General features: G+C 36.9%; 1 protein-coding gene across 1 annotated transcript in view; it reads right to left on the bottom strand.

The window, feature by feature from the left end:
- ARHGAP42 (Rho GTPase activating protein 42) overlaps positions 1 to 25,729 on the bottom strand; it is a 282,154-nt gene that overhangs the window by 76,049 nt on the left and 180,376 nt on the right. Inside the window, exons 5-6 of the mRNA XM_012770559.3 lie at positions 10,486 to 10,587; positions 2,927 to 3,037 (exon numbers count right to left, since the gene is read on the bottom strand). Of these exons, the coding sequence (XP_012626013.2) occupies positions 2,927 to 3,037; positions 10,486 to 10,587 (213 nt within the window). The remainder of the gene's footprint in view (positions 1 to 2,926; positions 3,038 to 10,485; positions 10,588 to 25,729) is intronic.

Genomic DNA, 25,729 nt, shown 5'->3' with positions numbered 1-25,729 from the left:
GAGCTCAATCACTTTTTTAAATAAAATACGACAAACTAGAAAAAAGATGGCCATTATGTACAGCATACAGAAAACTGAGCTTAAATTTTCAGTTATACTTTTAAAATAATAACATATAGAGTTTATTTATACAAAATACATAAATGTCCCCTTTTATTCCACGCATCAGACTTAGTTATTTTTAGTGTAGTAATATAGGCATATTTATTTCTAATAACACCTGAATAAAATTTCTATAGAAATTTTAGGACAAGTAGTAGGACCCTGATATTAATTAAAACAATGTAAAATTATCTCAAATATCATAAAGAATATAATTTAATGTGACTCACCATCCCTTATTTATATTTTCTATTTGATATCTTACAATCTATAGGAGATCCGTTCCATCCCTAGGCACTTGCTTTACTCTCATGCTTATTTGTTGAATTAATATCAGTTAAAACTAGAATAGACTGCTACATTTCTGCAATATGCAACAGTAGCACAAACAGGAATTGGATTTCTACAGAATAAAAACTGCAAAGACATTAAAGTGTTCTCATGTCTTTTTATGTTTATAGCTCCTGGGAGCTTTGTTTTTGAAAATGTAAAAACTTTTCTTTCCACCAAATTAATTTACAAATGCATAACCTCAAGGTCAACATACATGCTTGTATTTCATTGATCCCATTTCTATTCTTCTCATTATTGAAATAGAAATAAAGTACAACTCCACAGATGAAACTTTAAGGCTAGAAACGAGGACGAGACTAAACTGACAGCACTATTTGGTTTGGCCAGACATTCTAATAGGAAAAACACAGCAGCCAGGAAAATATTTTGGAAGAAGGACAAATTTAACATTGATTTTGACTGTGGTGTCATGAGAAAGGCACGCATGACAGAAGACTTATCAGAACATCAAGGTTTGGGATCAAGGTAGAGAAAAGGAAAAGAACACATTTCAATTGAAGGATGGCTTCCACTTCTCCACATGTATTTTCACAGGAATTCATAAATTCTTGTCATTCCTTCTGTCACCTGTGAGCAAACAATTTTACAGTCTACTTTGTCTATATGTCTGATGTCATCTTACAGAATGTTCTAGTTCACTGTTCCCAGACACGATGGGCTATAAAAGAGACTTAGACAGGGAAACAGGCTACCTCCATATCGCTCTCCAGAGAAAGGTATACAGATGCGAAAGGATAATTCCAGGTGTGAGAAGGAAATGGGAACACGTAAGAAAGAAATATACAGAAAACTGTCAGAATTAATAGGGTCTCTCTGATAGTTTAGTGTTCAGAAGAGCTAAAATTCACAAGTCCCAGGAGGCAGGCACTAGGGAAGAAGTTCACCTGCAAAACATGAGGCTTCAAAAACCACAGTGGGATTCTGGGATAGGACTTAGTCAATGAGGAAGGGAGCAGGAAGAGGGTTTGTTAGGCTGACTGGTTGTCCATGAACCCCAGAGAAGGTTCAGAAGGCCCCCTGATCACATATTATTTAATCAGATCCTCAAAGGGTCTATGACATAAGGGGTTACCAATTCATTCTAAGGGATTTAAGGACTTAGCTGTGTGGCAAACAGAATTTGCGCTTCAATCTGTTAGCCCGAATAAAAGGTAAAAGTTAAATTCCTGGGCCTGAGCTGTGGCCACCAGTTCCTTAAGCTTCTAGCTGAAGGGTTGATTGGTCTTACAAACTTGGCAAGTGCCGGTTGTACAGGACAGAATCATGTGGCTCCAGCAGAAAAAAGGGGAGCAAAGCAGATGTCCTGGAAGCCAGACAGGGACCAATAATTGTCCCCAACCTCTACTCTGTCTCATTATCTTTAAGGCATGACTAGTGGGTTTCCATTAGAAAACGATTTATGTCAAATATGTTTTAAAATGTTATCTTCCCTTCCCCTATCACCTCCACTGAAATGGAGAACAGGGTATAAAAACAGGGCATTTTATTTTTTGTTACAAAAAAGTTTGAAGACTAACATAGGAAGAAAAGAATGGCTTAAATTAAATATTTGATTACTTATGCATTTCATGGGAACTGAGCAATACACATAACCAAAGATGACCTTGATCCTAGAGCTTACTTTCATCCATGATAGATGCCATCCCTTACGAGGATGCCTATGTAGGCAATATTCTAACACGTTAGGGTATCACTTGGAAAAAAAATGCTGAAAAATGAAGTAAGCTTATAAAGACCAGCCACCTGTTCTTTTCTGTAATGCGGTTTACATTAGGATATCCATTAGTTTTTACACTGAGTTAAGAAAATAAATGATTTCATAGGAAAGTCAGGCAGATCCTAGGCCCACAAAAAGGGGGAATGTGGAACAAAGGAAAAAATACAGGCTTAAGTTTTCTCCCTCCACCCAAAGGCTTGATAAATGTGTCACTTTTACTGATGAGGTATACTCATTCAGGTTCAGGTAATCTATAACCCTTTATCTGGTTTTGATTTATTTATGTGATATGCATTATTTTTTTAGAGCAGTTTTAGGTTTATCAAAAACCTGAGTGGAAAGGACAGAGAGTTCCCATCTGCCCCCTCGCCCACCTGCTCACACACTGCACTCTCCCCACACATAGCTTCCTCAACTATTAGATCTTGCATCTCTGCGGTACATTTGTTACAGCTGATGAGCCAAGACTGACACATTATTAGTAACTGAATTCATAGCTTACATCAGGGTTCAGCGTTTGCACTACACATTCTATGGGTTTTGACAAAGGTATAATGACATTCATCCAGCACTACAGTGTCATACAGAATAGTTCACTCTCCCTAAAGTTCCCTGTGTTCTACCTGCTCCTCCCTCCTCTACTCCTCCTCTTTTATTTGTTATAAATCATAATTTTTCAACAGAAAAAGTATAAATTTTTTTTTTCTTAAGATTATTTTGGGCCTACTGCTTTACAAGGAAACGAAAACTTACCGGTTCAACAAATTCAAACTTCTTTTTTTCTTGAACCTCTTGAATTTTAAAGACATATTCTAAGGATGCTTCATAGAAGTTTTGATGTTCTCGGTCAATTTGCGTATCTGCCTAAAGAGTGAAAAGCAGGCAAAGGATGACAAAGAGTGATTATCAATGGTTCTAGGAAGACAGGGACTCAATTCCTGTTCCACTCTGAAATCTTTATTAAAAATTAACTCCTACAGAAAGTTTTAATTTAGCACTTATTATGGTCCTTGCCCACAAGAGCTTACAGTGTATGGGGCGAGAGATGCATACATACACACAGTAAGCATTCAACTTTCGCTGTAGTAAAATATATCTATTACAAAAGAGGTATAAAATATAAATGAAAATCTAGGTGACCATAGCAGGAGAGACTAAATTCTCAGAGAAAATGTTTGAGTTGATTGAATCTTAAGATGAACCACGTGACAGTGAATTGTCAAAAATCCAGAAAAGGTACGAGCCATTCTTATGGAAAAGTAAAGAGGCATTGACAACATTTGGAGGCAGAGCAAACACACACATGGAGGAGAGGAGGGAGAAATAAGGATGGCATCATACTATACAAGATCTTGGGTGCTGCCTAACAAATTTGGATTTTAACTGAGGTAGAAGCATCTGAGAATATTAAACAGGAAAGTGACATCATTAGGGAAGCTCTTAGAAAGATAATACCAGTAGCAGAGCCAAAAGAAGAAAAAAATTCAGTGGCTCTAACCTGAAGAATCAAGCTCCATCAATACCATGCACATTTATTCTATCTGATTGCAATAAGGTTTTATTGATAAAGTGTGGGAGAGCGTTACTGAGATAATTTCATTTTTATTTCGACTTTGCCTCTCTTCCCTCTTCTCTGTCCACTACCACTCTCAGACGCACTCTTTAAACATGACTGTGGTTAAAGCACAGAGACATGATTTACTTTTCTTGACCAGTGTGAAACTCCTCACTGCCAGCTGAGATTACTAAAAGCAGATGAAAAGAAGGAGCTCTCTGGAGTACTAAGTATCCATCAACAACAATTTGGGAACAGAAAATTGCTTTGAAGCCATTCATAAGGTTAATTTCATAAACAAAATCTAAAAATTAAAAAAAAAAAAGATAAAATTAGGTTCGTTGGCTTGAACATCATAGCATCTTAAGATTTCACTCAGAACCCCTTTAAAAATACTTGAGCCTTGAACAAAATGGGTTTGAGCTGCGCAAGTCCACACATACACAGATTTTCTTCTGCCTCTGCCACCCTTGGGACAACAAGGCCAGCCCTTCCTCTTCCTCCCCCTCTTCCTCAGCATAGGATGAAGCTGAGGACGAATACCTTCATGGTGATTTATTATGATTCACTTCTACTTAATGAATAGTAACTGTATGTTCTCTTCCTTATGACTTTCTTAACAACATTTTCTTTTCTCTAGCTTACTTTATTGTAAGACTATAGTATATAAAATATAAATATATAATATACAAATTATGTATTAATCGACTGAGTATATTATTAGTATAGCTTCTGGTCAACAGTGGGCTATTAGTAGTTAAATTTTGGAGGGAATCATAAGTTGTACTCAAATTTCTGACTGTACAGGGCTTCAGCACTGCTAGCCCCTGCATTGTTCAAAGGTCAGTTATAATTATATTATATACTTATTATGCATTTATTCATATAATTGCAAGTAATCCAATATTATTAGTAACTCCATGGGGATTTTTAAAGTTAAATATCACATTTTTAAACTAATATATATAAATCAGGTAGGAGATCTGAACCAAAAACTTCTCAGCTCCCAAATATGTTGTTGGTACCTATATCTATAGGTACCTATAACAACAAAAAAATTAGTATTCCACATAAATCTTATTTCTTTTGTTCTTATCACCGCTTAGGGGAACACACTGTATATAAGACTGAATTAAGTTATAGTAATAGGGGATGGGTAGTGGTATGTTAGTAAATGTTTAACAACTGGCTGTGTGGGGAGAAACATCTGATTTGCAGTACCTGCTGGTTTCCGTGGTGCAAATATTCCCAAAATGGCCAGTTTCAAACCACAAACCCAACATCACTAACTGTGGGCGTTAGAAAGAGATGCAAAAACGGGCTGTCCAGAGCAAGCTTCAGTACACTACTAGGTGTAAGGGATGAAAGAACATTTTCACTTTCAGGGGCAACATTTTTTTCCATGAGTTATTTTGAAAATCTTATTTACTTTAAAAGATGTCATTGATTTTGCTGCCTAGCCCATGGGAACAAACTAGAATGTTGAGACCTTTAAAGTCTTAATTTTTTTTTTTTTTCCTGGTGAACAGAGCTGCGCAGAAAAGAGCACAGCATGCCTGAGTGCTATCTTTTGAAAGGTCTGCTTACAAGGTTGGCCCTCGGCTGGTGTCTGGGAATGTGAATTTAGGGAGGGTTCCCATCGCTGGAACTGATAAGACATGGCTTACTATGCCTAAACTGTTTGTATAAACAATACAGTTTATGCAAACACCTCTTTTCCTTCTGGGAGTCTGGAATTTGGGTACATGCCAGGCAGAGGGTGCCTATGTGACCAGCCTCCAATAAAACCCTGGATGCTGAGTCTCTGCTGAGCTTCTTTGGTAAACATTTCACAGGCATCACCACAACTCATTGCTGGGGAAATTAAGCACAGCCTGTGTGTCTCCACTGGGAGAGGACTCTTAGAAGGTCACACCTAATTTCCCCCAGAATTTGCTTTATGCACCCTTTCCTCTCTGCTGATTTTTCTTTATATCCTTTCACTGTAATACATCATGAGCATGACTGTGTGCTGAATCCTATGAGTCCTCCTAGCAAATCGCCAAACCTGAGAGTGGTCTAGGAGACCCTGACACAAAACTACTAAGTCATTTCTTCAGAAACTTATTTGCTGTGCATAATCTCATCCCACCCGCCCCCTTCCAGAAAGGCAGGGAGGGGTAAGGAAAGGGCAAAAGGGAAATAACGACCCTTGCCATTTGCCAGTTATAGATGTTTCCTCACCTCCAATATAGACAACTGAAATTCGATATACCAAAGCTGCTCTGAAAGGTCATCCTGAGTATATAGTACTTAAGGAATATGACAGCTTAATTCCTTTTCAGTATAAGATTTGGAAAGACCTTCATTGACCTAAAATAAATCCCTTTAGTGTGTAAGCTCATAGCATGTGGTTCATCAGCAAACATTTGCTTATAAACTCACTAATAGTGGGTGCTATATATGCTGTACTAGATAAGAGGGGTAATCATAAGATTTATCATTTGAACTAGGACAATTTTAAAACTGAAAGGAAGCACTAGTAATAATCACACTAGAACAACAGATGTAAACTGTTGCTCACATGGAAAAAGGAACTGTAAAGGATGAAACCAAATCAATTTAATAAGAAAATCATATGGTTTTCAAGAGATCTAAAATAAATTCCTCCCTAACTGCAATAAACTATCTCAATTCAAAATAGGGGGAAAGGCCTTAGGTGATATTGGATTAATCATTCCCAGAGGAGAAAAGATTGAAGCTGGACTCTGAAGAATGGAAAGGAGATCAACACACCAATAGTCTGAGTGAGGGAACAGAGTCAGGAAAAGAGAAGTTATATTTAGGTAGATCAAAAGGTCTGTGACTAAAGGTTTTGTTTGAAACAGACAGCAATGAAAGTTAGGGCAGAAGAGATAGAATGAGTGTAGACTTCATCCTATAGGCATTGCAAAAACTTAAGGAGCAACATTTCAAGAAGATTAACATGAGGACAGTGAAAAATACACTGATTAAATGTTGGGACTGGGTGCATGGGAATAGAAAGAGATCTCTTATTTGAAAATGGTAAAGCTGCCTGGTGTACCCCAGCAGGAGAGAAGTTGAAAGATGTGGGTATGAGAAGCAAGGGAAAAGTCAAAGACAAAAATTCGGTACAAGAAGTAACACCAGCATTAAAAGATAAACAAATGAGAAGTCAGAGAAAATTTGAGAAAAGATGGTGATGTGGAAGATTGCACGTGTCACTAGAAAGTGGTAATCTGAAGTCTTGGTAAGCGGTCACAGGGCAGTGCTAAGTGTCAGACGTGACAAGATCATGAGTTGGGATGTTAGAGAGAATATGAAATAGAAGAGATTTCAGGGTCATAAATTGAAGGATAAAAATAGAAGTATTAAGACCTGAACCTAAAAGATTTGCTTCATTTAGGAGGTAAGGTGAAGAAGAACCCATTGAAAGAGTGTTTATTAATAGGTGGAAAACCAAAATCTGGATTTCTAAAACAAATTCATCTTTCCCTTTGCTTTTTATTTTAATTGTAAATGTAATAAATATTCATTATTATAAGTTTATTTGTTATTCATTGCTATAACAGAAAAAAGTGCAAAACTGCTAATATTTTGATGTGTAACACACATACACACTATGTAGGTATGTATGTATTTGAGATGGGGTCTTGCTCTGTTGCCCAGGCTGGGGTGCAAGGCCATCATATCTCACTGAAGCCTTCAACTCCTGGAGTCAAGATATCCTCCTGCCTCAGCCTTCTGAGTAGCTGGAACTATAGGCATGCACTACCACACCTGGTAACTTTTTAAAATTTATTTTGGTAGAGATAGGAGCTCGCTATGATTCCCAGGCTGGTCTTAAACTCCTGTGCTCAAGCAATCCTCCTGCTTCAGCCTTCCAAAGTGCTGAGATTATAGGTGTGAGGCACCACACCTAGCCCAAAGTTACTTTAAAATAAACCTGTGATAATACTGTATGTTCTGGTTTAAATTTTTTTTTCTTGCTCAAGCTAATGAATATCTCCCAATGTCTTTAAATGATTTTCCAAATAAAACTTTTAACAGCCAGATCACATTCCATTTTTTGGTCAAACTATTTTTGCATATTTACCCCAATTATTCTTTGGTGCCATTTCAGTTGTTTCTAGATTTTTTGCACTATGAATAACTCTAGGATCAACATTTAAACAATATATATTTTTTCTGCTAATCTCTAATAATTTCTTTGGAGTAAATTCCAACCAAAAGAAATCATCTCAACTATCTTATACATTTCAGGTTTGTGGAAATATGATGTCAAAAAGATTCAATCATTCTTAATCTGCACTCCCACCAGGAGAACAAAAGTATGCGTCGTTTCCTATACCTTCACTAACAATGGATGTTATCTTTTAATAAATTGAAAATGACAATTTGGCAGTTTGCATTGAACAAACAATATTTATTATACTTTACATTTCCTATTTGATCAATGCCTTTCGTGTCCTTAGCCCATTTTTTCCCACTGAAGTGTTTATCTTTTTCACACTGATTTGCAAATGTTTCCTATGTATGAGACAATAACCCTTTGTCCTATGTTGTTGAAATTTGCCATTTAATTTGGTTTAATGTCTTTGAAATAGATACTCTTAAGGGTTCAGGTCTTTCTACAATTTTCTTTTTGATCTCTTCATTTTATGCTTAGAAAAGAATTAGTCACCCACATATCAAATATTACTCCTTTCCATCCACTATAAAGCCTATAATCTTGACCAAGTTTGTTTCCAACTCTCCGATTGTTTACTCCAATGCCCTATCTCATTGATGGCCTAGGAACCTTGTCAACATAAGCTGACCCTTCAATTCAGTCCTGGAAATGGGCAGCCACTTATTTTCCATGAGCAAGATGAATAAGAAGTCAGCTGTGCAGGTGGGAAGGCACAGAGGGGTCTTTTGGAGAACAAGTTAATAAGCTTGGTGCAGAGAGAAGGACCAGAGCTACTCTGGAAAGGGGCAGATGACTTTTAATGCCATGTCACAGAATTAAATACGTTTGTGGCAACACCTGCCTACAACAAACAGGTTTGACTCTTGGAGGGGCAGGGGAAGGAAAACTCAATCCATATTTTCCCTTGTCTACATTATGTACCCCTGAGAAACCAGCTTTAACACGATCTGTTTGTTGTGTTGTGTTAGGGGCTTGCACATCTTGGGGAAAAAAGGGTGCGTGTTTGTGGAGTGGGGTGGAGAGGGGGATGTTACTAACTATGTTATGATCTTTTCCAGCCTCCAACTAAATATAGAACCAGAACAAGCATTCTATTATGCCATAGTTTAAGGGATTTTAGGGCCACTAGCAAGGAAAAGTATTAAATATTGAGATAAGTTGTCAGGAAAAATTGAGCCATATTCTCCAGAGGACTTTAAAATTAGGATAAAGTTATCATTTCCTTTAAATGGCTTAAGCAGTGTCTTATCTAAAGGTGGCTTCTCATATTTATCAAGAATTGAAAGTTCTTTAGGGACTCTAAAAACCACCCTTAATTTTGTGACAATTTGTAAAAGGAACCTGGCCGTAGCCCCGGGCATGGCAGATGACAGTGTGCAGGCAATAGTGAGAGGAGCCTCTCTCCACATGACTGCATCCACATCACACTACAGCCCCATTCTCTCTTAGGTTTATTCTAGTGCAATGTATTAAGAGAAATATAAGCATTTACGACATCTGGAACATGTGAACATAATATTACATTATACCATGCAGTACCAAATACTCTAAGATGAAACGTGTCCAAGAAATTTAAAATAGAATCTAGATTTTTCTTAATGACAGATTGTCTTCCATTTCCCTTTCACCACAAAAATCTTTCCATGAGCACACAATCGTACGTTAAATTATACTATTTTAACAGCATGTGTTTAATAACAGAAAGCATACTAATAAACTCGTTTTAATATCAAGGGAAACGAAACTTCCCAATATTAAACATCTTTAAATAAAGAAATCTGATGCCCTAGATGAAAACGTGAGCATGTTGGGAAAAAAGGAATCAGATGCTAAAATAATATTCCCATTCCAGTCTGACGCTGTGGAAACTCTAAATTGTCAAGCACGCCTTGTGAAGGAACTTGGAGGTTGGAGAGATATGAAAAAATAAGAAAATGGAAGGCTGAGGACCATATTTTGACCTATCACTGACCATCACTGAAACTAGAACTATATTATTCCTCAGTAAAAGGACTACTCTGGATTTTACTAATAACAGTTAAAAACAATAAGAAAAGATACTTTAGACAACAAGCAGAAATAGACTACTTACATGTGTAGATGTGAGTAAAAATATTTCTGTTCATTCGTTCTTAAAGAAAACTGATGTAAAATAATACAGATTTTTAAATGTGTAGTTGTATATCTTTTTACCCCCAATACACAAGGGAGGCTTTAAAAATCAATGTCACAGATATTTTAAATTTAATATAAAGGCCATAATATGAATTTGATAGGTCCTACCTCTTTAAATATGCCCAAAAAGAAGAAAAGGAAATGGTTTTATTTCAACCTTTCTTGTTGCTGAAGGAAATACTAATCTTTCACTTGGAACTGTTAATATTAAATGCCACACTGTGTTTAAAGTACTCGTTCATAGTAAGTGCTCAATGAAGTTAGCTATTGTTACTGTAATTATTTTATTAAATAGTAGCAGACTTTGAGATACTTCAATCTCTGGAAATTTTTTTTACTTTACATAACTTAATGTAAATGCTTTTTCCACATTCAATTGGAAAAGCTTACCTCTTGCAAATGAGACTCCTTTTTCTTTGCAGACAAATTTAAATGCTTTTCAAGAATTGAGTAGTATTTTTCACTCTCCTTGTCAAACTTCTTCTTTCCATCCTAGGGGATAGTAGTAACAACAACAACAAAAAAGTTCAAAATTCAAATCAGAGCATCCAGAAAACCTTGATTTTCACCATCCCCATCAAAAGTCCAATACAATTACTTAATAAAGATTTAGTAAATTCCAAAAATCTGCACAACCTTAATTTAGTATAGTAGAAAGAAGGATGTGAAACAAGTTATTTGAGTACGTATTCTGCTCTCAAAGCAGCTTTCCCATCTTGTAGGGAGAAACACCTATACACACAGATATGGCAGGCCACACCTCTTGTGAAGCACGTGGAACTGTGGTATGGGTGGGGGAACCGGCTGGCTACAGTAAAGTCCCTTTGAGAGCTTATAATGGACTCCCAACAAAAGACTCTGATCCAGTAGATCTAGGATGTGACTAAGAGAAAAATGTCTTTTTTTAGGCTTTTTGGTGATTCGAATGAGTTAACATATAACCAGTCAAGAGGGGAACTGCTCCCATAATCTCTTTTTCATAGAATCATTCTCAGCCACAAAAGACACCTGGCATTTCAAACAACTCATTCTTTACAGGCAGGTAAACAGATTTTTTAATGCTGGTAGATTCAAATAAATAAGAAAATTCCAAGTCAAATCAGAAGGATTAACAACATCCATACCACATATTCTGGCTATAACTACTATTATAATAGTTTACCTATGCTTATTTTTGAAATGGTGGAGTTTATAGGGGAGAAGAGAGAGTAGCTGTAAACAGGCTGACCTTTTATGGAGGAAGGGAATGAATTTATCCTTCATCCGAAAGCATGCTTCCTTCCATAGAAATGCAAATGGAGTGCAATACTGAAGAGAACAGGACATACCCGGACATATAATCTTCTCCAACTATAAATACTGTATCCACCAGGCATGCCTTTTCTACTTATGAGTCTATATGAAACAAATACTAAGCAACTACACTCATAAATTTCATGGCCAAAGAAGTATTACTATTTCTTTCCTTTCATTTCAGTGTCTCTGAAACTGCAACCTCTGGATCACCTGAATCAGAGTCAAGTGTTTACAAGTTTGTTCAAAATGCACATTCCTGTTTTCCTCCACCCAGAGACTCTGGAATTGTTGTTCTTAACAAGCTGTATGATTATTATGAAGCAAAGACTTACGTGTTATTTGCATAAGAACCTGGCAGGGGTTACTTAAAAATAATGGATGAATGGATGGATGGGTGGAAGAACAGAGGAAAGGAAAGAGGGAGGGAAGTAGAGGAAAGAAAAGAAGGCCTCCAGCTTAGGGGGTCTTCCCCAGTTTTATCTATTTTGGTAATACCATTTTAATCCCTTGGCTTTCTGAACTTTCTGCTTCTTAATCGTACTTCCAGGAACCCATCATATTTTTCCATATATAGAATTTTAGGAAGTGAGATGGTAAAACTGAGTTAAAAGGAGAATAAGCAGAGTTCTGCTTTAGAAGTTCAAGTCACTTTTAGACCATGTAAGAAATACCGAGATATTTGTACATTACAGTATTACACCTGTAAATGATGGGGAGAAAAGTCGAAATCCTCGAAGAATTTTTATTACCTAAGGAAAAAAATGTGGTCCTACTAGGAGAAACACAACTGGAAAGTAAGAGCAGCATTCCCATCCAAAAAAACGTGTGTTGAGGAGCTCCTCACATAACAAACTCTGGAGTAGTAGACCCAAAGGGAAGCAGAAGCCCAAGCTCAGGATAGGAGGAGTTTGTCCTCTCCATTGATAAAATAGATATCTACATGAATATTTCATCTTTTCATCAGTGGATGATACTCTTTAATCTGGCATTTCATACCCACAACTAACCTGCCATCTATCTTTCCAAAAGTTTCTTTCATTAGCTTCTTTTTGCACCTTTTGCACAAGCTCCCTATTCTTGTTCCTTTCGATTCTTTTTTTTCCTATCTGGTCCATTCCCTCTGACATAAATGCTCATTTCCTCCATTTTCCATACATCCAAATTATATGCACTTCTAGCATCCACCTCAAAGAAACCTCATTCACAATTCCCTTTTATCAATTCTCTCTCCCTTTTGAATGCTTAAATAACTTTATATGTGGTTGTCTTATAGTGTTCATGCTCTACATTGTAGCAGAGATTTTATGTATATACCCCATCCAGCTTAAAATTGAATAGCTAGTGAATGCTCAATAAATATTTAATGAGCAAGTACAATTCTTCTTCTTCTAACAGTGGCCACCACAGTCCCTCACTGACATTCTATTTGTTCAACAAACTGTTATCCTTGGTACAAGGAAAACTCTGCACAAATGGCCCTAAGTCAAACTCAGTGGTACATGAATATATGTGGGCAACCAGCTGCGTTACAATATAGTACAAAAAGCTCACTCCCTTTCATCTTACAGTAGGGACTTAAAATTTCTCACTGTGCGTAGAAGAGGAAGAAACTGGCTTCAGGAGAAGAGAGTACAGCTGCGGTGATGACACTTGTAGCTTTGTTTTCAGTTAGTGTTCAGTGACATTTTTCAAGACGTTAATTCAGTGCCAACACATCAGCATTCCTGGCAATACAAAAATCATCCCCAGAACCACTTCCTGGACTCGCATTCAAACCCTGGCCCATTCACACCACCAGGCCAGCAAAAAAAGATCTTCTCAAAGGTTCCAGTGACGTAGACAACAAAAGCACACTCAGCTTGAGCACAAAATTAAAGAGCTAAGAGAAAAGACTAGGCCACATGTACAACAACTATAATCTAGGGAAGCGTGTTCTAGAAAACAAAGAGCACTTTTCCTTGCAACTCATATCTCCCTCAAAAGTCATGATTTACTGCTCACATAAGCTAAGTTTTATTCGGAATTTGTAATGTAACCCCATATAGCTACCTCTTGTCTCTTATGTTACTTGGGTACATCAAACTAAGAATTTTTTCTGAAATCAGTACTGCTAAAGGAAGGAGAAAATAACCGTGAATTGTTACTAAACATTGTACAATATCACTGCGTTCTTATTGCTATAGCATGATTCAAAAAAAAAAAGGAGACTACATATTATAATGGTATGTTCTCTCTCAATCCATAGCAAGTACATTTGAATTAGGTAATCATCTAAAATAAAGTCATAGTAAAATAATAATCTTGAGGGAAACAAGAAGAGGAGTGAAGTAGAAAGCAATGTCCTACAAGATACACGAACATATATAAAACAGTAGTGCTGTTTTTAGTATCATAGTTGCTGTAGTTACTATATGTCATGCAGATAAAGACAAAGAAAGTAAAAGAGAGAGGTAAAAAACTACTGAATAAAAAAGATCATCAAAAATGGCAGGTTACTCCTAAACCGAATGAAAGCTGGTGAAAGAAAGTAAGCTGTATCTGGGTCTGCAATCAGTGGTTTTTCAAACTACACTGCATTTACTGCGAGCACAGTGTCATATTATCACTCAGTCACTGTGGTCACGCCGTGCCTTCATTTTACACACTGAAGTGAGGAATGGGAGGAAGCCATCACAGCACAAACTCCAAGTGCCAACCTTACTCTTCAAATTGTTGTTTATAACCAAAAATATTTTGTCAAACATTTTTAAGACTTTAGGCATGTCACACAGATAAAAAACATATTAAAATGCACACTATCGTTAAAAACAAGGCCAACTCAATGCCTCTCACTGAACACAAGAGGGTACCAAAGATGAAGAACAGACTTTACCACACCATTTAGATAATCACAAATCAAAATAAATTATCAAAATATTATCTAACCACATCGTTTTCTGTAAAAGACTACTATGAACTTTTGTTTAAATACTTGCAGTAGCAACTGTTACTATGATGTAATTTTCTAAAAATTAAAGAAGTGAATATTTCTGTATTTTTTAAAAAAAAAAAACAGAAACACATACATAGGATTTATTCATCAAATTTTTAAGATTGTCTCAATGTTCTAATTGCCACACAGGATATTGTGAAATTCCCCAAGCAACTATTTATGTCATCATGTTGGTACAACCATCATCTAAAAAAGCATTACTTGTATGTTTTGAAAAATCCTTCAACTGAATACATAATGCGAGAAACAGTAATATAACAAGTAATAATAAATACTAATAGCTCCGTTTCTATTTCAAAAACATGAGGGATTCTTATAAACTGTCACTGTGCTATGACCTGAAAATACAGAAGAGGACAAGAAGTAGCTCCAACCACCACTGACTGGACTTCTTCCTCCTCTGATGGCGGGATGTGCTCCCTGCTCAGAATGGCAGCCCACAGCGGCATCACAGCCCTGATTCCCAGAAGGGCCAGCTGCTGGGACAGTCCAGCCACATGTTGCTTAGGCGTTTCCCAAGGCCCAAGGGATCTTGGTGTCCAGCTTATCGAGAATCTCAGCACAGCCTGCAGGGCAGTGTTCTTCCCGTGGGTGATTCCATCCAATGATTCCTAGTCTCCCCAACCTACGCCCAACCAACTCCCCCATCCACAATCTGGTAAAATACAGATACTCTAAAAGGGCTTCTTCCTGGGTGAATGTGCCATCATAATTCACCATACCTCCCCCTGTCCCTGTTACAACATTGCCACCATCAGATCCATAGGAACCAAATGATTCCTATTTGCATTTATAAGGAACTCCTACAAACTGCACAGAAAGAGAAGCAAACAGATAAACATATTTTATATATGTCAAGGATATGAAGGGACAATACAAAAGAAAAACCCAAAGTGTAACAAACATACGGGGAGTCACTCAAATGCACTAGTAACTGAAGAAAAGCAAATTAAATCAGTGAGATATTACGTTATGTCTATTAAATACCACACGAGTTAGAAAGCTGAATGATGCCATGTGCTGAGTACATGTGTAGATACAAGGACCCTTGTGTACTACCGGTGGGATTGTAGAGGTGGGTGGCCTTTCTAGAAGGAAACGCTGCACTAAGTGACTTATGTGTGTGTCCTAAGAACCAACTTCTGGGTGTACATACCAAAGAAATGCTCACATAAATGTCCACAAAGAAAGTGTGAGTGAGGATATTCATCGAGGTATTATCATGGGAATAGGAAGGGAGCCTGAGTATTTGTTAGTGGATGCCTAAAATATATCAGATGCCTTCCTTGGAGTGCTATGCAAAAGTTAGAGGGAAATAGTAAATGTGGATGGATGTTAAAACACAGTTCCAGGTGGAAAAATTTGAAACAAATAGAAATATAACACACCATGATTATGTAAATTAAATATAAGTAAATGAGAGGACTATGAATTGAAAAAGAAAACAGATTTTAAAAAGATAAGTAGGCCGGGCGCGGTGGCTCACGCCTGTAATCCTAGCTCTCTGGGAGGCCGAGGCGGGCGGATTGCTCAAGGTCAGGAGTTCAAAACCAGCCTGAGCAAGAGCGAGACCCCGTCTCTACTATAAATAGAAAGAAATTAATTGGCCAACTGATATATATATATATATAAAAAATTAGCCAGGCATGGTGGCACATGCCTGTAGTCCCAGCTACTCGGGAGGCTGAGGCAGAAGGATCGCTCGAGCCCAGGAGTTTGAGGTTGCTGTGAGCTAGGATGATGCCACGGCACTCACTCTAGCCTGGACAACAAAGCGAGACTCTGTCTCAAAAAAAAAAAAAAAGATAAGTAAATATGCAGATATAGTTAGGAAGACCATTTGACTAATAGAATTCCGGAAAAGAAAATATGAGTAAAGGAATTGCAAAAAAAAAAAAAAAAATTTCCAGAACTGGAAAAAAACTCTCCATATTAAAACGGCCCAATAGGTGCACTGTACAATGAATGAGAAAATAACAAGGCATAAATAGAAGTCCATAGATAAATGCAAACCTAAAAGCGACCCATAAGAAACATAGGGCTTATAAAAATATCATCAGAAATCAGAACAATAATGGATCTTCAACAATATAATAGGAAGCTAAAACTCAAAGGGGAAAAGCCTTCAGATTTCTGAAGAATACTGATTCCGAGCCAAATTTCCATATCCAGTCAAATTATCAATCCACACTTGGGGTAGAATAATAACATTTACAAATGTGCAAGGCCTCAAAAATTTTACCGCTTATGTACTATTTCTCAGGAAAATACTGTAGGATGTGCTCCACTAAAATGAGGGAATAAATTTAAAAAGTAAGACATGAGATCTGAAAAAACAGGAGCTCAAAGAGTCAAAGGGAACTCCCAGAATAATCATAATATCAACTTTCAGGATAAGCAAGGCTTTGAACTTTAAAGCAACCAGTTAAGATGAGTTATAGGAGAAATGTCTCTACAAGAAATAGAACGAAGAAGATAATATCTGATGTGTTTAAACAGATTAAGATTTGTTTTATAATTACATCCTTGCATTTGGGAAAAAGAAAATTAAGAAAATTTGAAGGTAAGGTAATTATTAACTCTACGAAAAAAAATGTATACCAAAAAATGTAATCATAGATATGGTTCATGTATGAACCATAATTATATTCTTATGTAAACAATGAACATTGTTAACTTTTATATTACATTAATATATTGACTTTTATGTTATATGAATTTTATCTTAATAAAAATAACTTTAAAAAACCAAATAAAGGGATCAAACTATAAATATTTGGAAGTGGTGGGAAGGGAAATATGTATGAAGTAGTAGTGGCTGTAATGATGCAGGGATGCTAAATCTTCAGTTTTCATAGTAGGATGTTAAGTTATTAATGCCTAAAATTAAAGAAACAAGAAAAAGGAGAATGAGTATATTATTGAGTAAAATGGAGATAAATGGGAAACAACTGCTTAAAGAATTAGAAGTGTTTACCTTCAGGGAACAGAACTTTGGACTAGAGAGATAGAATAGGGAGCTGGTTTATTTTATAATTTATATGCCTTTACATATTATTAGGTTATTGAAAACTATGTATGTCTTCAATAATTAAATCCTTTAAAAATTCAATCTGGCCGGGCGCTGTGGCTCACGCCTGTAATCCTAGCTCTTGGGAGGCCGAGGTGGGCGGATTGCTCAAGGTCAGGAGTTCAAAACCAGCCTGAGCGAGACCCCGTCTCTACTATAAATAGAAAGAAATTAATTGGCCAACTGATATATATATAAAAAAAATTAGCCGGGCATGGTGGCGCATGCCTGTAGTCCCAGCTACCTGGGAGGCTGAGGCAGAAGGATCACTCGAGCCCAGGAGTTTGAGGTTGCTGTGAGCTAGGCTGACGCCATGGCACTCACTCTAGCCCGGGCAACAAAGTGAGACTCTGTCTCAAAAAAAAATAAAATAAAATAAAATAAAAAAAAAAAAATAAAAATTCAATCTGTTTAAAAATGAGAGAAGAAAAGGGGAAATAATTAAGAGGGGTGAGATATAGAGAGAGGAGGAGAAACATGAAAGTTGGAAAGTTAGTAAAAATGAATAAAATTTAGAATAGAGAGAAGAGAAAGTTTTCTTACAGTAGGTTTTTATTAATTCACTCATTAGTTTGAGCTTTTATTAAATGCCCATTTTGTGATGGGTACTCAGGGCTGACCAAGACTGGGAGAACAATGACAAGAAGAAACAAACCTTTCTTTCTAAAGGGGTTGCAAAGTAGTTTGCATACCAGATCTCCACATCCAAACGCTGCAAGGTAGGAATAATTAATCTGCATTTGATGAGCATGGAAACATTGTCAGAGAAGAGAAGCCATCTGAACAAGGTCACAGAGCTTATAACAGGCAGAGTGGATAATAGAAACCAAGCCAGTCTGGTTCCAAAGTCCAAGCCCCTTGCATAGTAAAACAGGGCCTGAAGCAGCAGCAAATTAAAACTGTAGCACTTCCCTCCCTCCAAAAAGGGGCGTGGGGGGAACAGACAGAAGGGACAAAAAGAAGAAAAGAAACAAAAGGAGGAAAGGGGATAAAAGGAAGAAAGAGAAGAAAGAAAGAAGTGAACAGAGAAGAAAAGGAGGGAGGAAGGAGAGGAAAAAGAGGGAAGGAGAGGAGGTACTGGGTATTTGCAATGCTATGAGAGAGAGAGAGAGACAGAGACAGAGAGACAGAGAGAGACAGAGACAGACAGACAGAGAGAGACAGAGACAGAGAGAGAGAGAGGCTGTTGAAAGTATCTGAGGGCATTTGGTTGGTAATCCCCTCCTGGAGCCATGGGAAGACAGGGAAGACTGGAATCAGGAGGGCAGACAGTGTCTGAAGTGGCTATAATCTGATGGGCTCTGACGTGAAGTTATGGACAAAACCAAGGTTACACAATTCTGCTTACCAGACAGGACGTTTGGAAAATAACCCTGGGTAAATTTGGAGGTTTCCTAATTAAAGTTACTTAAGTTTTTCTCCATGCCAAGCACTGGGATTTCTCTGCTCTTCTGGGATGACACTTAGAGGAACAAACATGGAGTAATAAAATACTAAGTATGAAAAAGACTACTTATAACTAATACTATATCTGACTGAAACTGAGGGAGGTATTTTTTTTTTCTTATTCCTAAGGGGAAAGCAATAGCAAGTACAAATTAAATTTTTATATTATATTAAATATAATATTGCTTCAGTTCAAATTTCCTAGAAAACAGTACCTGAGGCAAAGTTTGCTGGCTAAAGCTTGGAGTGTGTGTGTCTGCAATCTTTGGAAGGCAAGACTGAGGGAAAAAGCAATGTAAGAGAAGGAAGGAAAGTAAATACAAGTGATCATTACTGAGCTGGCCACAGCAGCACAAGGAAACAGCCAGCTGCTCAGGCACTATGGCACATCTTACACATGCTGTACAAAACCAACACACCTCCGGTAAGGTTCATTAGCTAAGCAAGGAGGAAGCAAGATTTATCTGCCAGTTCCCTGCATAACTGATCAAAATTCACCCTACAGAACAGGAACTCTCTGGCACTTCACAGAGTGTCACTTGGCCCCTCGTGCAGTTGTGGGAGGGGCCAGAACCCAGAGCTAACAATGGGTTTTTCCATCCCCAGTCTAGTCCTGAAGGGAGGAGCCCTAGCTAAGCCTCTGCACCACAGGTGCGGTATGCAGTTCCCACTGCAGAAGGGGCCTGGATTGGAGCCAGGCCATCAGCATGTGGAAGAGACGAGAGGCAATACTCCTAGGCCACAGCTCTCTACTGAGCAAGAACTAAGGGAAAGCCATAAACCAGATTCAATACCTATATACGTAAGTCCTAAGAGGCATATAAAAGATAATATCTTTTTAAAAATTTCAATAGATTTAGGGGATACAAGTGTTTTTTGCTACACAGATGAATCGTATCATGCTCAAGTCAGGGCTTTTAGTTTACCTGTGGCCGGAATAGTATACATTATACTCAATATGTAGATTTTTATTTCACACCCCCCTTAGTTCTCAATGTTCATTACACCACTTTATGGCCATATATACTCCTTGTTTAGCTCCCACTTATAAGTGAGAGCATGTGGAATTTGTTTCTCCATTCCTGAGATACTTCACTTAGGATAATGGTCTCCAGTTCCATCCAAGTTGCTGCAAAAGACACTATTTCATTTCTTTTTATGGTTGAGTAGTACCCCATGGTCTATATATACCACGTTTTATTTATCCACTCGTCAGTTGATGGGCATTTAGGTTGATTCCATATCTTTGAGATTGTGAAGTGTGCTGTGATAAAAATTCAAGTGCAGGTGTCTTTTTGATAAAATGACTTCTTTTCCTTTGGGTAGATACCCAGTAGTGGGATTCCTGGATTGAATGGTGGGTCTACTTTTAAGTTCTTTGAGAAATCTCCACACTGTTTTCCATAGAGGTTGTACTAGTTTGCATTCTAACCAACAGTGTGTAGATGTTTCCTTTTTACTGTATCTGCACCATCTATTCTTTTTTGACTTTTGAATAATGGCCATTCTGATAAGAGTAAGGTGGTATCTCATTGTGCTTTTAATTTGCATTTTCCTGACTAGTGATATTGAGGATATTTTCATATACTTCTTGGCCATTTGTCTGTCTTCTTTTGAAAAAAACCTGTTCATATCTTTTGCCCACTTTTTTTTTTTTTTGAGACAGAGTCTCACTTTGTTGCCCAGGCTAGAGTGAGTGCCATGGCATCATCCTAGCTCACAGCAACCTCAAACTCCTGGGCTCAAGCAATCCTTCTGCCTCAGCCTCTCGAGTAGCTGAGACTACAGGCATGCGCCACCATGCCCGGCTAATTTTTTTCTATATATATTAGTTAGCCAATTAATTTCTTTCTATTTATAGTAGAGATGGGGTCTTGCTCTTGCTCAGGCTGGTTTCTAACTCCCAACCTCGAGCAATTCACCCGCCTCGGCCTCCCAGAGTGCTAGGATTACAGGTGTGAGCCACCACGCCTGGCCTCTTTTGCCCACTTTTTGATGGGGTTTTCTTTTCTTGCTGATTGGTTTGAGTTCTTTGTACATTCTGGATATTAGTCCTTTGCCAGATATATAATATGCCAGATTATGAATATTTTCTCCGATTCTGTAGGTTATCTACTGACTCTGTTGATTATTTACTTTGAAGAAAGTGCTTAGTTTAATTAAGTCCCATTTATTTATTTTTATTGTTGCTGCATTTACTTTTGGGGTCTTGGTCATAAATTTTTTGCCTAGACCAATGTCTAGAAGAGTTTTTCCTATGTTATCTTCTAGAATATTTATGGTTTTATGCCTTACATTTGTTAATCCATCTTAATTTTTAAGAGATAGGGATCCTGTTTCATTCTTCTGCACATGGCTATCCAATTTTCCCACCACCATTTATTGAATAGGGCATCCTTTTCCCAGTGTATATTTTTGTCTGCTTTTTTGAAAATCAGTGGGTTGTAGTTATATGGCTTTATTTCTGGGTTCTCTGTTCTGTCTCAGTGGTCTATGTCTCTACCTTTATACCAATACTATGCTGTTTTGGTTACTATAGCCTGGTAATACAATTTGAAGTCAGGTAATAGGATCCCTCCAGATTTGTTTTTTGTTTGGATTGTTTTGGCTATTCGGGCTCTTTTTGGATGCCATATAAAGTTTAAGATTGTTTTCTCTAGATCTGTAAAAAATAACGTCAATATTTTGATGAGAATTTCAATGAATCTGTAAATCACTTTGGGCAGTATGGACATATTAACAATGTTGATTCTTCCAATCCATAAGCATGAGATGTTCTTCCACTTGTTTGTGTCATCTGTGATTTCTTTCATCAGAATTTTGTAGTTTTCCTTGTAGAGATCTTTCACCTTCTTAAGCATATTCCTAGTTATCTTATTTTCTTTACAGCTATTGTAAATGGTATTGAGTTCTTGATTTGATTCTCAGCTTGACTGTTATTAGTGTATAGAAATGTTACTTGATTTGTGTACATGAATTTTGTAAACTGAGACTTTTACTGATTTACTTATCAATTCTAGGAGTCTTCTGGTAGAGTCTCTAGGGTTTTCTAGATATAAGATCATATCATCAGCATCAGAGATATTGAGTGTGTTATATTTATGATTTTATTATGAGGAAAATAAAATATTTTCAAGGGATTTGAAGGCTCATTCTCTACTTTGTTCTCTTGATCCAATTTTGTATATTTCCTATCAATAGAGATTTCAGGAAGATCATGTTTATAAATAAGAAAGAAATAACATATTATCATAACTCTCATTCTTAAAGAGTAAAAAAATGGGCTTCAAGGAAATTAACTATAGGCCACTCAGCAAAAAGAGTGGAGTCTAGACCAAAACAAAAGATCTTTCTCAAAATCAGCATAAATAGCATAATTGCTTAGTTTTAACATTTAAAGGAAAATAACTACATCCAGTCTCCAAATGGCTGAAGTGTCTGGATCACTGTCACACTCTCACAGAATTACCCAATAAGCCAACTCTAGGCACTGCCCTCTCCTGAGTAATATTAGCTCATGGAATGTTTTTAAACTGGTTTTATCAAAAACCCCTTTTGATAGAGCTCCATCCCTTTTTAAAGTAACAGAATCCCTAAATTATAGCAGGGCACACAGCTGCCAACAGTGAACAGTATATTTCTCAGTCCCTTAGCAATGAGATGCATCTATGTGACTAAGTTTTGGTCAATGGATTTGAGCAGAGGCATTGGGGGCAGCTTCCAAAAGCCTACTTAAAAATCTGGTGCTCCTCCCTCCTTCTACCCTCCCTCCCACAAAGGGAAGAATAGTCTGAACCTATACTGCAGAATGTCCTCAGCTGTCTTCCTCTGACCTTCCTTCCTTGACTTTTGACTTTAAGGTAACAACTTAAAAAAAAAAAAAAGAATTTATTGTTTTATAAGAATAGTTGTAGGGGGGAAAATTTATTGCAGGTATTTCTAAGGCTTAATTTCCATAACCAGATTATAAAGCTCCCCAGGATATAGACATGACAGAGAGACAGAGAGATACAGAAACACAGACAATGATTTTGATTGTTTACCCAGCCCAAAACATTAATAGTGTTGAGGTTAAGAAATCCTGGGCTAAACAGAACCAACATAGTACTCCCCACATATAAAAGGCTCAATGTATAACTGCTGAATAAATGAATGAATGATATTCAGTCAATTCTATAAACACTATCAAACAGTCATAGCTATCCTCTGGGTTTTATTACTAGTTATTAGTACCCTGGATACTTCACCACTCTGGGCCTTGGCCCCTTATCTGTCACATAAGAGAGTTAAATAATTTCACCTTAAAAATATTCTGAGGTGAACAAAGTACAAATAAGAAGTTGATTACTTAAAGCACAAACATGGTTATTTCTCTGGTAGTGCTTTTCCTAGGCACACCACCACAAGAAACACTTCAAAGGGATGGCCACTTGTGGAGTGGCCTTGGCAGCTGGCAAATGATCCCTGATGCCCTAAGGTAATCTACTGGTAGTGATATCAACAGTTAGGAAGGTGGGAATTGTAAGAATTCTCTACTGATGCACTTTCAACTATTGCTATTATAGCTGTTCCTTTGTCCTATTTAGTTTGGGGTTATAGTCTCCAATGACAAAATCTCATTCTCAAAATTTCACATTAACTGATTAGGACAATAAAAAGCTTAAAGGAAGAAGAGAAAGAGCCAAAGGTTGCTGGCATTGAAAATTGTCAGTTTGTGGGGCAAACAAGATAACCACTAGGGAAGGCTGAAGGGTAGTGCTACTATTAATACTTAGCCACTATCAAGTCACATGACTTAGGCCACAAACTTAAGAGTAAATCTCAATTTTATTCATGAAAATATATTTTTCTTTTCATTTTACTCTACTGTGTAGTTTTAGCATTCAGTGAATGCTGATGTTTCGTTATCTGTCACTGTTGCTTCATAATCAAGAAGTCCCTCTGTCACAGCTCATAAACATGACAAGAACACTTGTGAAATGTGGTCTGTATTTAGTTGAGTCACTGTCTTCTTGCTTCTTGTTAAGTAACCAAGTCACCACTTATAGCTCACAAAAGTCTAGACTGTATTTGCAATTATGCCAACTAAGCAAGGGCTGGTCATACCTTAGACTATTCAACTTAAATATCTTGAGAACTATTTGGCAGAATACATTCAGATACCTAAAGAATACTGAAGTGTGGATGACTGAAAATTTTCCATTACTTTATTTTCACTGGAAGACAACCATTCTAAAATTCAAAAATCCTCACTCTCAAACAATGCTTAATCCTTTCTTATATTTTGCAAAGAACAGTAAAGAAAAGATAAAATAGCCATTGGTTAGTAAAATGTGGGCTTGATTTCTAGGTATAGGGTAATTCGTTATTTCTCAAGAAACAGTCAACAAATTTTTTTAATGATGATCTAGATCCAGTTTTGAGAATAAATATCAATGGAGAAAAGCTAAAATAAATGTTTCTATCAATTGTACATGCTGCTTGACTTGAGAAATAGGGTTATCCTTTATAAAGGAATTTATCAATTAAGATTAGCAAAAGTAATTCCTGAAAGCTTAGTTCCATGGTCACAAAAAAAATTCAAAATTAATTGTTATTAATATTTTTTTTCTAACTATTAACACACCAATCAATTGAAATTGAGTTTAGGGTGTCATAATTTCCACAGATGTAAATAAATCTCCAAATACAATGTTTCTGCAAAGGAAATTAAATTTTATATTAAAGGAATTAACTTGAAAATTTCCTTTCAGTTAATTAAACAAGGTGACGAGCTGTCTTGTTTGTCAGTTATTTGTGCCTCTAAGTTTCTTCTCACCTGAATTCTTGTTTATGACTTTTTGGTCACTCACTGCAGCCAAATAAATAAAAAGGAAAATTTTAACCCAACTTAATCTGTTTTGTACATTATTAACAATACTTGAAAATTAATTAGAAAGTTCATTTTAACGCAATGGCTAAGATGAGGGATTATCTATTTGTTCTTTCCTGTGCTCTGAATATTTTCTCTCCATATCACGAAGTCCAACTCTAACCACAGACTAGAAACATTTAATGAAATTAATTTACAATAACATAAAGCTGAAATTTAAAACACTGAAACTCAAAAACCCTAATTCAATATTGAACAGAAACACACACACATACTCCTAAATGTTTCTCTAACTGAGTAAGGATTCTGTCATTTCTCATAAAATGATCCTTCAACTCTCTGTGGAAATCACATTATTCACATACTCCCGGCATTCTGGTAAATATATGATGAGCACCAGAAGGGAAACCCAAGGTGAAGGAAATAACTTACAAGTTCTTTTAGTTGCTTGTAAAACCGAAGTATGCCACATGGTGACCACCTGTTCTCCATCTCCAGTGAGGAAACAACAGAGGCAATGGACTGAATCTGAGATATTTGGGTTAGTCACAGGGAACACTTTTTATACTATTTAGTATATCGGATTATACTTGTAGACATGAGGTAATAACATTTAACAAACGTGACCAAGTGAGCCAGGGATCTTCTTCCCAAGAGCTCGGCCGCACTGTATGAGGGAAACCAGAAAGAAAATCCTTCTGTTGTAAGGGGCAGGGAGCACTCAATAGCTATTGTATTTGGGAACTATGGCTTCTGACTAGAAATCTGACATGTTCTTTTAAGGCTTTTCTAGAAGCATCTATAAGGTCTCCTTTATAAGTGCCATTATCTTCTTCGTTTGGTTCTAGACAGACATCATATATGATCAGTTCCATTCATATTTACCACAATGGCTTCTTTTATTCCTACTCTCTAACCATAAGGCTAAAACTTGAAATTTAACAGCATAAATTAAAGG

Source organism: Microcebus murinus, chromosome 4, assembly GCF_040939455.1.
Source record: "Microcebus murinus isolate Inina chromosome 4, M.murinus_Inina_mat1.0, whole genome shotgun sequence".
Classification (NCBI taxonomy): Eukaryota; Metazoa; Chordata; class Mammalia; order Primates; family Cheirogaleidae; genus Microcebus; species Microcebus murinus.
The sequence above is the reverse complement of the archived record's forward strand: the minus strand, read 5'-3'. Positions and strand labels throughout refer to the sequence as shown.